This window comes from Homalodisca vitripennis, chromosome 4 (genome assembly GCF_021130785.1).
Source record: "Homalodisca vitripennis isolate AUS2020 chromosome 4, UT_GWSS_2.1, whole genome shotgun sequence".
NCBI lineage: Eukaryota > Metazoa > Arthropoda > Insecta > Hemiptera > Cicadellidae > Homalodisca > Homalodisca vitripennis.
Window position 1 is genome coordinate 90,168,646 of NC_060210.1, and position 13,823 is coordinate 90,182,468.

The 13,823-nt window shown below is 31.9% G+C and overlaps 1 protein-coding gene and 1 pseudogene across 1 annotated transcript; both read right to left on the reverse strand.

The window, feature by feature from the left end:
• LOC124361115 lies at nt 1–3,416 on the reverse strand (annotated as a pseudogene).
• Nucleotides 3,417–4,190: 774 nt separating this feature from the next.
• LOC124359742 (transcription factor BTF3 homolog 4-like) lies at nt 4,191–13,259 on the reverse strand. The gene is made up of 2 exons (XM_046812740.1): nt 12,334–13,259; nt 4,191–4,356 (listed from the first exon to the last, which is right to left on the reverse strand). The coding sequence occupies exon 1, from the start codon at nt 12,929–12,931 to the stop codon at nt 12,377–12,379; it is 555 nt and encodes a 184-aa protein (XP_046668696.1). The 5' UTR covers nt 12,932–13,259; the 3' UTR covers nt 4,191–4,356; nt 12,334–12,376.
• Nucleotides 13,260–13,823: the final 564 nt, after the last annotated feature.

Here is a 13,823-nt window from a genome sequence, read left to right on the forward strand (position 1 = left end):
TTTGATAGATTTCATTTGTAGCAATCATCACCAAATATCAAACTTTGCAAATTAATTTGTAATCATGTTATTTGCACAGAAAACAAAGGTCTGTGAGGGCCAGGTTTTCTGTCACCCATTTGTTAGCTTCTGCTTCCAATTCTTCCGTGAATTCACCGTTTCCTTTGACTTTTCCTTTTCTGATGAGCCCTTGTTCCTTGTCTCTTGTGAGGCCTGTGATAGGAACGTCGAGATAGAGGGGAACGTTGTTACGGAAATTGTCTATCTGAAGGTGGTTTGACAATTTCAGGACTTGATCATCGTTCAGAGGATTCCTGAGGAAAGCACTTATTTTCCGTATGTTTCCAATCCTTGAGGAGATCTTCATAAAAGAGGAATAAAAGATTGGGGTGGTTGCGTTTGACCCAAGCTTGCTTCAGATGTTCCCAGTATGGAGAGTACACCAATAGGTCATCTTGGAAGTAGTGCCAGTATTTCTGGAAATCTCCAGTGTAGCCGTGGACTGCAAGGTAGCAGTTGTGGTGGAAGTAGGAAACCACCACATCTAAAGGATTACGAGCCACGTAGATTACCTTACATAGATCCAAGAGCGAAGGGGAGGTGGGTCTTGAAGTGTCGAGGGAACTGTGAGAAAGAAGCCAGTTGATAACCTGGAGTCCTCCATGATGTCAGGACTCTTGTCGACTTCGGGTCAGAGCCAACACCTCTCTGTGTAGCTGGGGACTGTGCAGCATTCCAAATTTTTCACTTGGGATATGCACAACTTGGCAAAAGAGCGAGTCGCTGATTCATACCGCCTGCCAATATCTCACGATTAGGTAGTTAGTAAAAAATTTTCTTAAAAACTGAGTTAATATATATTTAAAAATAAAACATTAAAGAGAATTCTCTCATGATTGTGATTGTAAAAAATATTTATGGTCGGACAAGTAATGATCGTGAAAAAGTAGTAACAGTTAATGTAAGTTTGTAACACTGAAGGCATTAAGTTTTTAATCTTTAGAATGTTAATATACTAGTAATAGTTTTTTAAATGTAGGAACTTTAAAATTGATTTATAGTACCATAGAGTAGTTCCTATAAATTTAAACATTGCTTTGTTCCAATTAGATAGATATTACGTTTGTAACTATATTCAATGTTATTGTATACTCCTCAAACAGTGATTTTCATAATGAAAATCTCATTTAGGAATAACAGTAATAAAAAATCACACAATTTTAGACACCTTCACTGTTTTGCTTTATAGTCCTCGATGACTGAGGTAGTCTGTGATAGTCCTTTTGTAAACATGAAACAGTCACCATCTTGAAACCTGATGAGACAAAAAGTGTAAAAATTGTCACATTTGATGTGCAATAAAATTTAATTTAGTCTCAATAAAATGTTTACACAAATGTGAATGGCCTTAGGCTTAGAATTTCTTATTGGAATTCTCATTGAAGACTTTAACGAACTTATCTAAGGCGTATGCAAGTAGGTACTACTTCTGTATGAAATTTAGTTTGAATAAATTAAAAAGTAAAGCAATTATTGTGTTTGAGAGTCCATGTTATATTGCACAAGTCCCTCCTACCCATATACGATTAATACAAATTGATGAATAAATGTATTTGCGCTCCCAAACTTCTCACTTGCCAGGCGATAATGCTACTATTACACCACAGAACCGTTGTGTTTAGTATATCTATCATTTTGTATTTGATTGTTTTTATTACAAATAAAACTATCATCTGTCACCTAATTCTTGTTTACCCACCAACCACTTATCACGGTACCGTCTCGTGATGGCCGATGTGGTAACAAAACATCTATCACGAGGCTATACCGTGATGACGATACACGTTATTAAATATATTCTTAAACATCATTATGGGCTCAAATAATGAAAGTTAAAGTATTAAAATGAAATAAAAGAACACATACTATACATAATATAAATATGTAATAACTACAGAAAAACAACATGAATCAAGGTACATATAATACATATTTGGACTTTTCTAACCACTTGCGTAATTGAAATGTCGGTAATCCATCAGTGTTTAATTTTGGATTTCACTGACATATGTTCCTGCAGTATAATCTGTGGTTTCAGGAAACACAGTACTAGTGGATGTTCTGTCTTGTTGTTATTACGGTGGTAAAATTTGAATTTTTCAAACACAGCAGAGCCTTCTGAGTTTTATCGTATTTTCTCAAAAATGAGATTACATTCTAGGTTGTTTCATAGCTCAGTCAACCAAAGCACAAAAAATTGAATTTTTTGTGAGTTTTATAAAAATCTTGTGTCTTTTTTTGCCTATTTGTTTGGATTTAAATAAGAACACAAATGTTGCGTTTTACAAAAATCTACGTACAATTGACAAAAATAGAGATAAATGAATAAAATAAAATTTTCCATATAAAGTATTAAATTTTTAATTTAACTGCACCAAACATTATGATTATAACAATGTTTTGTATTAAAACAAATTTCTTGCTTTCAAAAAATGTTTGTATATACTTTACATGCTTATGAACTAAATTCTATTATAACCTGTTTCATTAGCTACAAAAATAGCTAAGTCAACCAAATGGTAATAAAATTGAATTTTTGGTGAGAGTTGTGCTGAACCCTTATATTTGTTTACATATTTAATTGTATTTGTACAAGTAGGTTAGGCACAGGCATATTAAGTGGCTAATGGGTTAAACAACTAATATTAATGATTTAATTTTAAATGTGGCAATATCCTAAACTAATATCAATAAAATTGATAAACAAAAAGTACTCTCTCTCTCTCTTCAAAGGCTCACAACCGGACATCTAGTATGAGAAGTTTATATTACTTAGCTACCGAGAATAGATGTTGAAGGTATTAAGAAAAACTTATAACTAAAAAATATTATTCAATAAAAAATTCATAACTGAATGAAATAACTCTTGTTCAGAAAAATACTCTCTTCATTAATGCAACTCTTTATCACAACAAAAATCCTTATCAGTTAGAAGTTGGCGTATTATTTTAGTTTACATGCATGAGAGGGTGTTGATATAAACTAAACTTAATGCCTCTTCATGGATAAAAATGCAACTTACTTTGACTAAACAGTTAAGCTTAAAATACAAATAGGGTGTTTTGTGGCCTACCAGCAATAAGTTGTGGGTGAGAATTGCACGCAGAAAATTTCAGCTATTGCAAGAAACAATACGAGAACGTACAACTTTATTTTATGTAACCGACATACTATAGGAATTCTGAAAAAATTCAGCCTTCATACTTTCCACACTGTAGGCTACTATTGAAGCAATAGATTTTCAACTGGCTGTGTAAGGTTTATATTTAATACTGCCGTAACTTTCAACAGAAGTCTATTTCTGTTTAACTGTATTCAATCCTAAACAACTAACTCACCACTGAACCAGATACCATAGTTGGTTGTTTTTTATGGTTCTTGGATCTTATATCTGTATTTGGATATTCAGTACACATTATTTCCTAAAGAGCTTTTTGGTAGATTTTGTATACAAAAACAGCCCATTGTAACTGTCCTCATGGTTTAACTCCTAAAGAAAATTTATGTGTAACTTCAATGAAAATGACCCCCAGAGCCCAAACCCACCCCCTCTCATGAATATATCTATATTATAGATAACTGCCCAAAAAAATGTCACAGAAGTTGAAACTTTGTATAAAAATATTCTTATAGATATCTCGTCTGTCAGTTGGCCAATTTGGTACGCTATATCTTTTCAAAATGGAACCCCTAAACTTAAAAAATTTACACTACATTATTTATAACCTTAAGAGAAAAAACAAAAGTGGTCTTTCGCTTTGAAGTACAGCAAACTTCAATGTAGCTCTACTAAAAACACTTTTCTTTTACCTTTTAATTTATTCATCATGATATAGTATTTTTAAATTTATTGTTATTAAACTTTATATATATTAAATGTATTTTTCCTTATTCTCTATATTATGGAGAAAAACTTAAATTTAACCCTAGTTAATTTAGGCCTACATGTCTAGAAGATAAGGAGCAGGCCAAGTATTTTTCTACTTAAAAATCCAATAAATGCATTTATTGGTTGATTATATTACAATCAGGACAAAAATTTATTTTATCAGGGTAATATTAAGTAACAACTATTACCCTATTTTATGGTACATATTTTTATTGTGATTGATTACTGACCAACACACATATAAAATTAAACAGATTTTATTTGTTAATAAAAAGAACAAAATAATTGATTATGCTACAGAGATGAGCTGACAATCGCCTGCAGATATACAATATTAACAGTTGATGAAAATTGTAAGAAGTCCAATCGGATGGTAGATGACCCTTTGGGCTAGCACTCTAAGCTCTCTGAAACAAAAACAATGAAATAAAGAAGATGTAAGACATAATTTAATTCTCTATCTGAGCTATCCAAATACAATGGAGAAAAATCTTTCCTGCTTACTAAGTAATAAACTCAACTAGGGTTATACTTTAAGTTTCCTAAGCCCTCACCTCAATCCCTAAAAAATATTTAATTGGTACTCCCAATACTGTGCTTCACTTTAGAGCTAAACTTGTTTTTTTCCATATATACTATATTTGTTGTTATGACAAGTGACACTGTATGAATACTTTGAAATACATCATTCAAGATTATATAGATATATATTGTAACCTATTTGTAATCATTAAGAGAAAAATGCAATACCATATAAAAGACACATTTTTATACTGGACATATTGACTGCTTGTTGGCGTATCATTTGGATATTTTCATAAATTGGATTTGTCTCAGGGATGATAAAGAAAAATGACTATAATTTGACAACCCATATAAGTATGAAACAATTTAATTTCTTAACTAAATGTTAAAAAAGTTTCCCTGACCCCTTGACTGGATTCCACTTTGCGTTCAACTGCCACAACCGTGTTATCACTTTCCTTTTCTAACAGCTGCTTTACTACACAATGCCTGATAGCTGTAAGATTATACACAATGGCCTTTAGTAGAATTTGAACTGCTGTTTAATTGCTACTACAATCTGACGGTCAACTAAAGAACTATTACAAAAGCATGTGGTGAAGTTTTACCTGGTCATTAGAAACCCAATTGCGTTTTCGTAGCTGCAATCTCAAGTTACTGCGATTTTCGTTCAGTTGATATGGTAGGAATTCGTTTTAATAAAGATATTTTATTAATTTTAAATTTGTCTCGAGATGTTGTGAATTGGGCATTCAGCAATTTAAATTTATAAGAATGATGGCGATCGGGATGGACTCTTATCAACTACGATCTGATGTGACAAATCAGGAGACGGCACTTTGGTAAATGATGATACAAAATAAAGTATCTTCATAACTTTATAAAGTTATGATGCAATTTTTGACAAACTGAAAACTTGGATTTGTTGTGCAGGTTGCTTATTGACTTAACCCTGTTTTAATTATAGCCCATTTCCTAGTTTTAACCCTTTCAATGCAGAGTTTACCACAGTGCTGCTATAGGCTACTGCCAGGTTTATTTGCAGCGCACAAAGCTCCTCCACAGTGAGCGCAAATGTAGCGTGTTTTTCCCACTATGATTATTGTTATTTATTATAATATTAGGCTTTGTACTAATATAGTTCATACCTTGATAAATCATTGTTCATTAATTTCATTTTAGGCTCAAACTATCATTTCATGCCTAAAAAAACTATATATATATATATATATATATATATATATATATATAAAATAAATTTTTTTATTTTACTTGTTTACAATTAAATATCAAGTACACTTTACTAAGTTAAACTTTCCGGTATTTAGGACCAATAATACATATTTATATTAATCATTTCAATAAACCAACAATTACCAATGTAACAGAAATATGATATAATACTAGACAATATATTTTATTATATACAGACACCACTCAGATACAGCTTAAGAGTAAAATTATTAAAACCTTGTCTTTATTTCATTAACAATGTTGATGATTTGTTTAGGAATGGATGGATATAACTAAAAAATACAAATACATATACTTATATAAGTATTTATATCATACTTATGTCACACATAATGAGATAAAAAAAGACATGACTTAAGAGAGTAGTAATTTATAACCCATAGTAGAGGCCGGGGCAGCTTCATAACTGTGCTTATGTTGGTTGGCAGCATAGTTTTTATTGTTTACGTTTGAGGTAGTCTACAGTATTTCCCAATCTTGAGAACGACTGTTACATGCATCTGTACATAGTACCTTTAACAGATAATGATGTATAATTGAATATTTTTAACATGTTCATTGAGTTATTAATTTATTTTTACTCTACAGTAAAAATAAAAAATGCTTGTTATGGATATTTATTCCTCTGGATAAAAATAGAAAAAAAGAACATTTAAACGTAAACACATATGAAATAATATTTTTGGAAAATATACAGTATTTAACGGTGAAACTGGGAGGATGTTCTGAATTGTTATTATTAATTGGTATACAGCTGACGGACTACGCAGCTGGTTACGGGCTGCACGGCCTTGATGTTCTTTGTGGTTACTGTTACTGTTACTAGGTTATTATGTTGGCTAGTTGTTTATAATTGATTGTTATGTTGTGAAATGGACGATCTTAGTTGTTTAAATGATATACGTGAACCATTGGATGATGAAATTATTTTCTGATGATGAAAGTGACATATAGGCAAATAAAGTGCATGATGATATTTCTTTGTCAGATTTGTTGTCACGTAGTCTGGATGATTATAAACCGGTGGAATGTTAGTTGGGTTGTGAAAATTGATAGTGACAGTAAAAACAAATCATCATTATCTGATATCCTTATAGCCCAAAGAATTCATAAAACACCAATATATGGAGACCTATACACCGATACACTGAAACATACTAATTTACAGAAAGATACTGGACCACCAAGGCACGATAAGAAAACAACCAAAGAGCAATTGATCTGCTGTTTAACAAAAATAATTCTTAACTTTATTTATAAGTTTCAAAATTGTTTTATCAACAGATTTGGTTTAGTTTTGAAGTAAATGTATCAGTGGGAAATGGCCAATATGAATACAAACAAAAACTTTCATCTGAACTCTGCTTTTAACTAAGTTTAACCTTTTGGAAAAAACAAGCCCAAGAAAATCTAGCTACTTAAATAGAATTTTCAGATTCAGCGAAATGAATACATTTTTAAAATTGCAAGTCATATTCTCTACATTCTCCTTTCAAATAATACAAATGGTAGCTTATAGAATGAATTTCAGGAATATATTAAATATGAGTAAAAATGTATGGACATATATTTATATACAATGTATGTTGAACTCAAGGTAAAACACACAGTTATCAAATTAAAAAAATTAACGTTCATCTTTTTACTTCTAACCGGTTGACCTCTGAGAATAAAACCAGCAGACACTCAGGCGTTAAAAATATGGACATGGTAAAGTACAAACTTCAAGTAAAATATTATTCATAAATCACGTTATTTTGATACTGCATGTTTCTAAATACTTAAAATTTTAATTTTAGTAAAATATAATTTTTATACTGCCGATCAGTTATTATTACAAATAGACACAGCTGACTCTCAACGATGCACCAAAATGAATATAGAAAATACTAATTATAATTAAAATATTATTTGCTAAAATACGTAGTAGGCCTATATATTAATTTATCTACATTGTTTCATCCAGAAAGTAAAATAATGTGTTAACTGATCGCCATACTATCGATCAGTCGTCACATGTTTGAAGAAGTCAATTAGATAAATACTTGATTGGAGAACTGATAAGGTTTTCACCAGCCGTTGTCCAGCCTATGCTCCTCTGCTGACTAAAACTGATGTGCGTAAGTTGTCAGCAAAACCTGTTGGCCGGTTATTTGTCTGCAGATGATTACAACATATGCTGAGTTTACACTGGCAAGTAAAGAAGCGAGAGAATTTGCCCTACTACTGTCACATAATGTGACCAAGATAAGTTTGCAGCAGTTATCGTGTCCAATTAGACTAGCGTTTACTGTACAACACAAAATTTGTGCAACTTTTTGCCAGTGTTAATGTAGCTAGTTCAATCAAGGATTAGATTTGGGTAGGATACGATAAGCGAACCCGGTTTTTTATATCGAAGAATGTAGTCATCGATACTTAATATCCACATCTCAAATCCTAGACTATCAATCGATATAAAAGTATCTATAGTCCTCAATAACAATCATGTTTTAAATTAAAATATGAATTTAATATTTACAGTGATCAAACAAATTATTATAACAAAAATTAGGAAAACTGAAGACGACCATATTTGCTCCTCTCACAGTTACAGTTGTTTCTTTCCCACAAATTTTACATAATGCGTTTTTCAGTACGAGTTCAACATGTTGAAGCCTCGAAAAACATGTATATTATCTTTCAAAGCAATGTTGTGTAGTTTTCTAAAATTGACTTCCATTTTTAATAATTAAAATTACTTATGTAAAATTGAAATATTACCCTACGTGTATTATTTGAAAGTGTTTACAGCTGTTGATATAATTATTTAAGTTAATAGTTCAAAATAATTCATCAGTATCGATTGATTATATCATCGATGGTTATGATTAACCCTTTGAACGCCGATTTAAATTTAGCATTTTTTCAGATTACACTCATTTAAGGTGAAAAAATGAAAATTCCTTAAAGCTAATTTTTTTATTCATTCCTAATGACTAATAACACACAAAAAACATTTACAATAATGTAATACTTGCATTAAAATAATTATATTTTTTCATAACAATGGAATATATAAATAAAAATCAAATTCAGGTTACAGAGTAATCATACGTGTGATGTAAAATATGAAAACATCCTCATTATCGTCACTGTCAGTATAATTGTTTAAAAGAATATCACTAATATCATCTTCATCCACATCATTATAAGCACTAGAAAACGTAGCATTCAAAACTTTAGCAACAAAATCGTCATAATCAGAATCGTCTGGGTGATCAGCCATAATTACACAACAGAAAAGAAACAATAAAAACTTGATTATAACACCGAAAACATGGTAACAATAACTTTTTACAACTGTTTGTATAAGGAATGACAATGCAAGAACACTTCCCAAAGGCACAATGCGTGCTCCATTGACAGTCGGTAATGGCGGATAGTATCGTCATCGGCGTACAGACGGGAGTGGGAGAACAGCTGCCAGCAAGAAAACAATTTATTGCTTACCTACTGCGGCCAGCTGACAGCTGCAACTGGATTATTTGGTCAAGCCAGTACATTACTTAGTACTGTGGCTTATATATTGAGCTTATAAACTTCAAAAACAGTAATTAAATATATTTTTATCGATCGGCGGATTATTTCGTCTTTGGTGTTACAAGACCTAAAAACATCGCGGATTATTCCGTCTACGGCGTGCTAAGGGTTAAGTAATATCGTATACCAATTTCGATATAAAAACCGGGTCCGCTTATTGTACCCTACCCTTAGATTTGACTGTGATATCAAAACATCACATCACTTTCTTTCTATTAACCTATGATAAGTGGTAAGTGGTGGACGATGAGCATTTGAGCGGCGACTTAAAGTATTACAAGTTTAATGTTTGTATTGTACACATGGAGAATGCTTAACACTGGCCACTACAGACGTTAGAGGTTGGGGGGGCTCTCTGCCACTTAGAACATACCTCTTGTATAGTAGCCGAGGCATGAAACGATTGATTGGCTGACTTCATGGTCCAATGGATTGTTATCTGTATAGTGGGCTTGTTGGTAACTTTGGATGAACTGGCATCACTTGACGCTTACGAACATATTTCAATCATCATTCACAGTTCATAGACCACGTCACTTAACACAAGTTGAAATAATTGATTTTGTAATTATCCCAGTTCTACTGGAAGATTTCAGGTTTATTACTGTTGTTGTGTTAAAATTAGCCAGTTTCCTAAGAGAGTGGACACTCTTGTTTTTTAATGGTAATTACCACATTATTAGTAAATTATTAAAATAGTACTATATTTACATTAACCTATCTGAAACGACAACAGAGAAATCATTTAATTGACATAAAATCTAAGGTGTACACATAAAGCAAATCTAAATTGACATTGTACACATTAACCATTTCCGGGCCAGGCGGCAATATATTGCCGTCATAGATCGCGTCTGAAAAGTGCCAGGCGGCAATATATTGCCGTCTGTGACATACGCGAAAAGCCGCCTTATATATATTGCCGCCTTGATATTCGTCGTTTTCTTAAATAAATACGACGTCAAATGTTTAAAGTTTTATGTTTTTTTTATTCCCTGGTATATTTGTAGATAATTAATATGAATATCATTTTTATTATGGAGGTCTATGCATATTTATTTCGTAATTGTCACGTGACATTATCAGCTGACTCGATCTATTGTTGTTAATTCTTTATGCTTTAGTGTAGTCGTATTATTGTATGCTGGATTCTTCTTCATTATTTTATTTTGGGTACTTTGGGATTATACCGACCACACCAGTATGAAGAACACAAAAATAGAAATTTATAGAAACAAACATGATAGAACGAAAAAAACAACTCTTCAATTACAAAATTACAAACTTACAAGCATTTCCAGGTATTGTGATCGGTATTGTTGTCGCTGTTATCTTATCTTTCTCGAGAATCCTGATTACGGCAGGCCGCGCGGCATCACGTGATTTGCACGGTACATAATTACCTTTCCATTACAATTCAATTTATATTTCTGATTAGCCCCTCTAGAATTTGATATTTTACTGATAGGTACTATCTCGAGGGATGTTTTTCTTTCGTCGACATCAGCGCGGGGCAGTGCTGCCGAAGCCCGCGCTGATGGCCGGAGGCACTCGCATTTTGGGTGGCGGAATGTGATCAAGAATAAAAACAAGTTTTGAGTGTTTTTTAAATAAAGAGTTTAGTTTGGTAAATGTTTGTTTTTGTTGAATTTTTGTGTTTGGAGAAATGTAGAGGTAAAACACGGAAGTACAACAAAGCGATGCACCAGCTGAACGGGCGGCGAGACTCTGCAATCACGTTATCTACTAGACGCTCGACTTTGACCTCTGTCTGAGGATGGGGAGGGGTTTGCGATAAGACAATTCCTGTTTTATATTGACGAAATATTGTTCTACGCTAATCTAGTAATCAGTAGAAACGAAATGTGAAATAACGATTCATGTCTGGGTGTGGTCGGTATAATCCCAAAGTACCTTATTTTGTAGTTGTAAATATTAGTAGTTACCTGCTTAGTGTGTAGTAGCCTAGTTACAATGACTGACAATTTGCGATCTCACGGGAGTGAAATTGTAAGTAGCATATTTGTAAATAGAAAAAGTGTAAATAAATTTCAAATAAAATTGTGTAAATATTTCTTGGTAAATAGTGTTTTTAACTGTATTGAAACTGTTTATGGATCCTACAATCATCTGTTTACCGGTACATCCATAATGTGAATATTTATTTTAAATTTCTTGCAGTGTAAGAGTCAGTTGGTTTATCATTTATAAAATGTTGCGAAGTACAATTATGCGTATTTATACAAAATATGTCATAAAAAATTTATTTATGAGAGAAATAACACAAAATTTTGTATGGTTGTTCCTTTCTAAATGTACAATATAATAACATAGCTTCTCACAGTAAAATTATTTTTCCTTTTTTAGTTATTTACAAAAAAAAAAACAATAAAATTTTTTGTATGTAATCCATTAAAACATTATTTTTTTTTAAATTATAAATTACTTAAAACTACATGTATATATTTTTTTATTGATAGTATATATCTATACGAGTAATTTGGTGCATCTTTTAGGTAATTCTCTAATTTTTATGAAAAGTTATAAATTTTAATCTAAGAGACTGCAAAATCGCCAATTTTAGCCTGGCACTTTTGACTGGTCACAAGGAGATATATGTGAAAAAATTTTGCAACATCTCATATTTGGTCCCTGAAAGGGTTAAGCATTGTAAAAGCGTACAAATGGGTCTTGGCGGTTTTAGGTAGTACTGGCCTCTCAAGGCGTTGTCTGTCAGTCATGCATCAAGCAGTAGCCTCAGATATTCGTGTCCAAAGGTTTCGTTATCTATTTCGGCGATAAATATAAAAGAAATACAAATCATTACATATAGCTCACACACAACACTCGAAGGGTTAAAAAAACTAATGATGTATTTTACTTTACAACTGACATTACTTATTCATTATGAAGTAGGCCTATATTAACAATGAGATGAGAATTATAAATTTCAGTCCTAGCCTAATAAGGCTATGGTTACCATTTTAACATACAGTTAACTGTTAAAATAACAATTATCTTACCTCTGTTGATATTGAAGCAAAGATGACAGACAGCTCTTAAACTTTAGGCAGCCTTTTCTTTGGATTCAGACTCAGACTGTACTGGATCCTTGTTCTCTTTTCCTTCTCCAGAGGCATCTTTCTCAGTTGTTACATTAACTGGAACCTCTTCCTTGCTGGCTTCGTCGAAGTTTTCGACCAATTCCGGAACTTCATCATCTTCTTCAATGGTAGTTTTACCACCTGCCCCACTACTTGCAACACTGGTAGCCAGGCGCTTCAACTGTGTTAACCCTTCGGGTCCTAACTGACTTAAAATACCAGGTAACATTTCTGTGATTTGCTTGTTCTCACCATGGCCTGTGATGGCAAAAGTGTTGGCAGCCAATGATGCCTGAGCTTTAGGGTTATTGAAGTGAATTACAGTTCCATCATCTTTAATCATATTTACCTCCTCAATCCCTGGTATGGTGTTAACTGATAGTTTCTTTAGTGAGCTTTGTAGCTTTTTATCGTCTGTTGCAGCAGTCGCATGAACAACCTTCTTCTTTCTTCGAGGGGTACCTTTCCCTCCAATCCTTACTTGGGCTTGTAGTTTCTTTAGTTTCTCTTGATTCATTTCGAAAGGTTTATATAGATCGTTGACTAGCACTAATTGAAACAAAAGATGAACTATGAACAAACTCTTAATAATAAACAACACATTTAAGAATAATAATAATGTACCACAAACTCAACTCACACACGTGCTCAATTTCAATGGGTTGTAGAAGGAGCGATCGACGAAATGGTTGCCGAAAACAGGTTAGCCAATATTTTAGCCTTGAACTATGGAGCAGATGACAAAATTATCTACGCCTTTGTTTAAAAAATATTTTAAAACTAAAAGACTTATTAAAATTTTTTGGAAAATAATGATTATGAACTCTTAAAATTTTATCTACGATTTGAGCTACCAGTTATCAAAATATGAATAATTATAGTTATTAATATAAAAGACAATACTAACAACTCATTGTCAATACCAACATAAAAAAATAAATAGTATACATGTCACAAGTATAACGATACAATTAATTATATACTTCTGTATTGTTGTATATATATTTAGATATATATATTTAGAAAACTACACAACATTGCTTTGAAAGATAATAAGATAATACATGTTTTTCGTGGCTTCAACATGTTGAAGTACTGAAAAACGCATTATGTAAAATTTGTGGGAAAGAAATAACTGTAACTGTGAGAGGAGCAAATATGGTCGTCCAGTTTTCCTAATTTTGGTTATAATATATATATATATATATATATTATATATATATATATATATTATATATATAATATTATATATATATATATATATATATATAATATTATATATATTATATATAATATTATATATATATTATATATAAATATATATAAGCCATAGACATTGTGGAAACAAAGCAATACCGTACACAAGACAATAAATGCAATTTTAATGACAGAAAATTGTCGAGGGGACA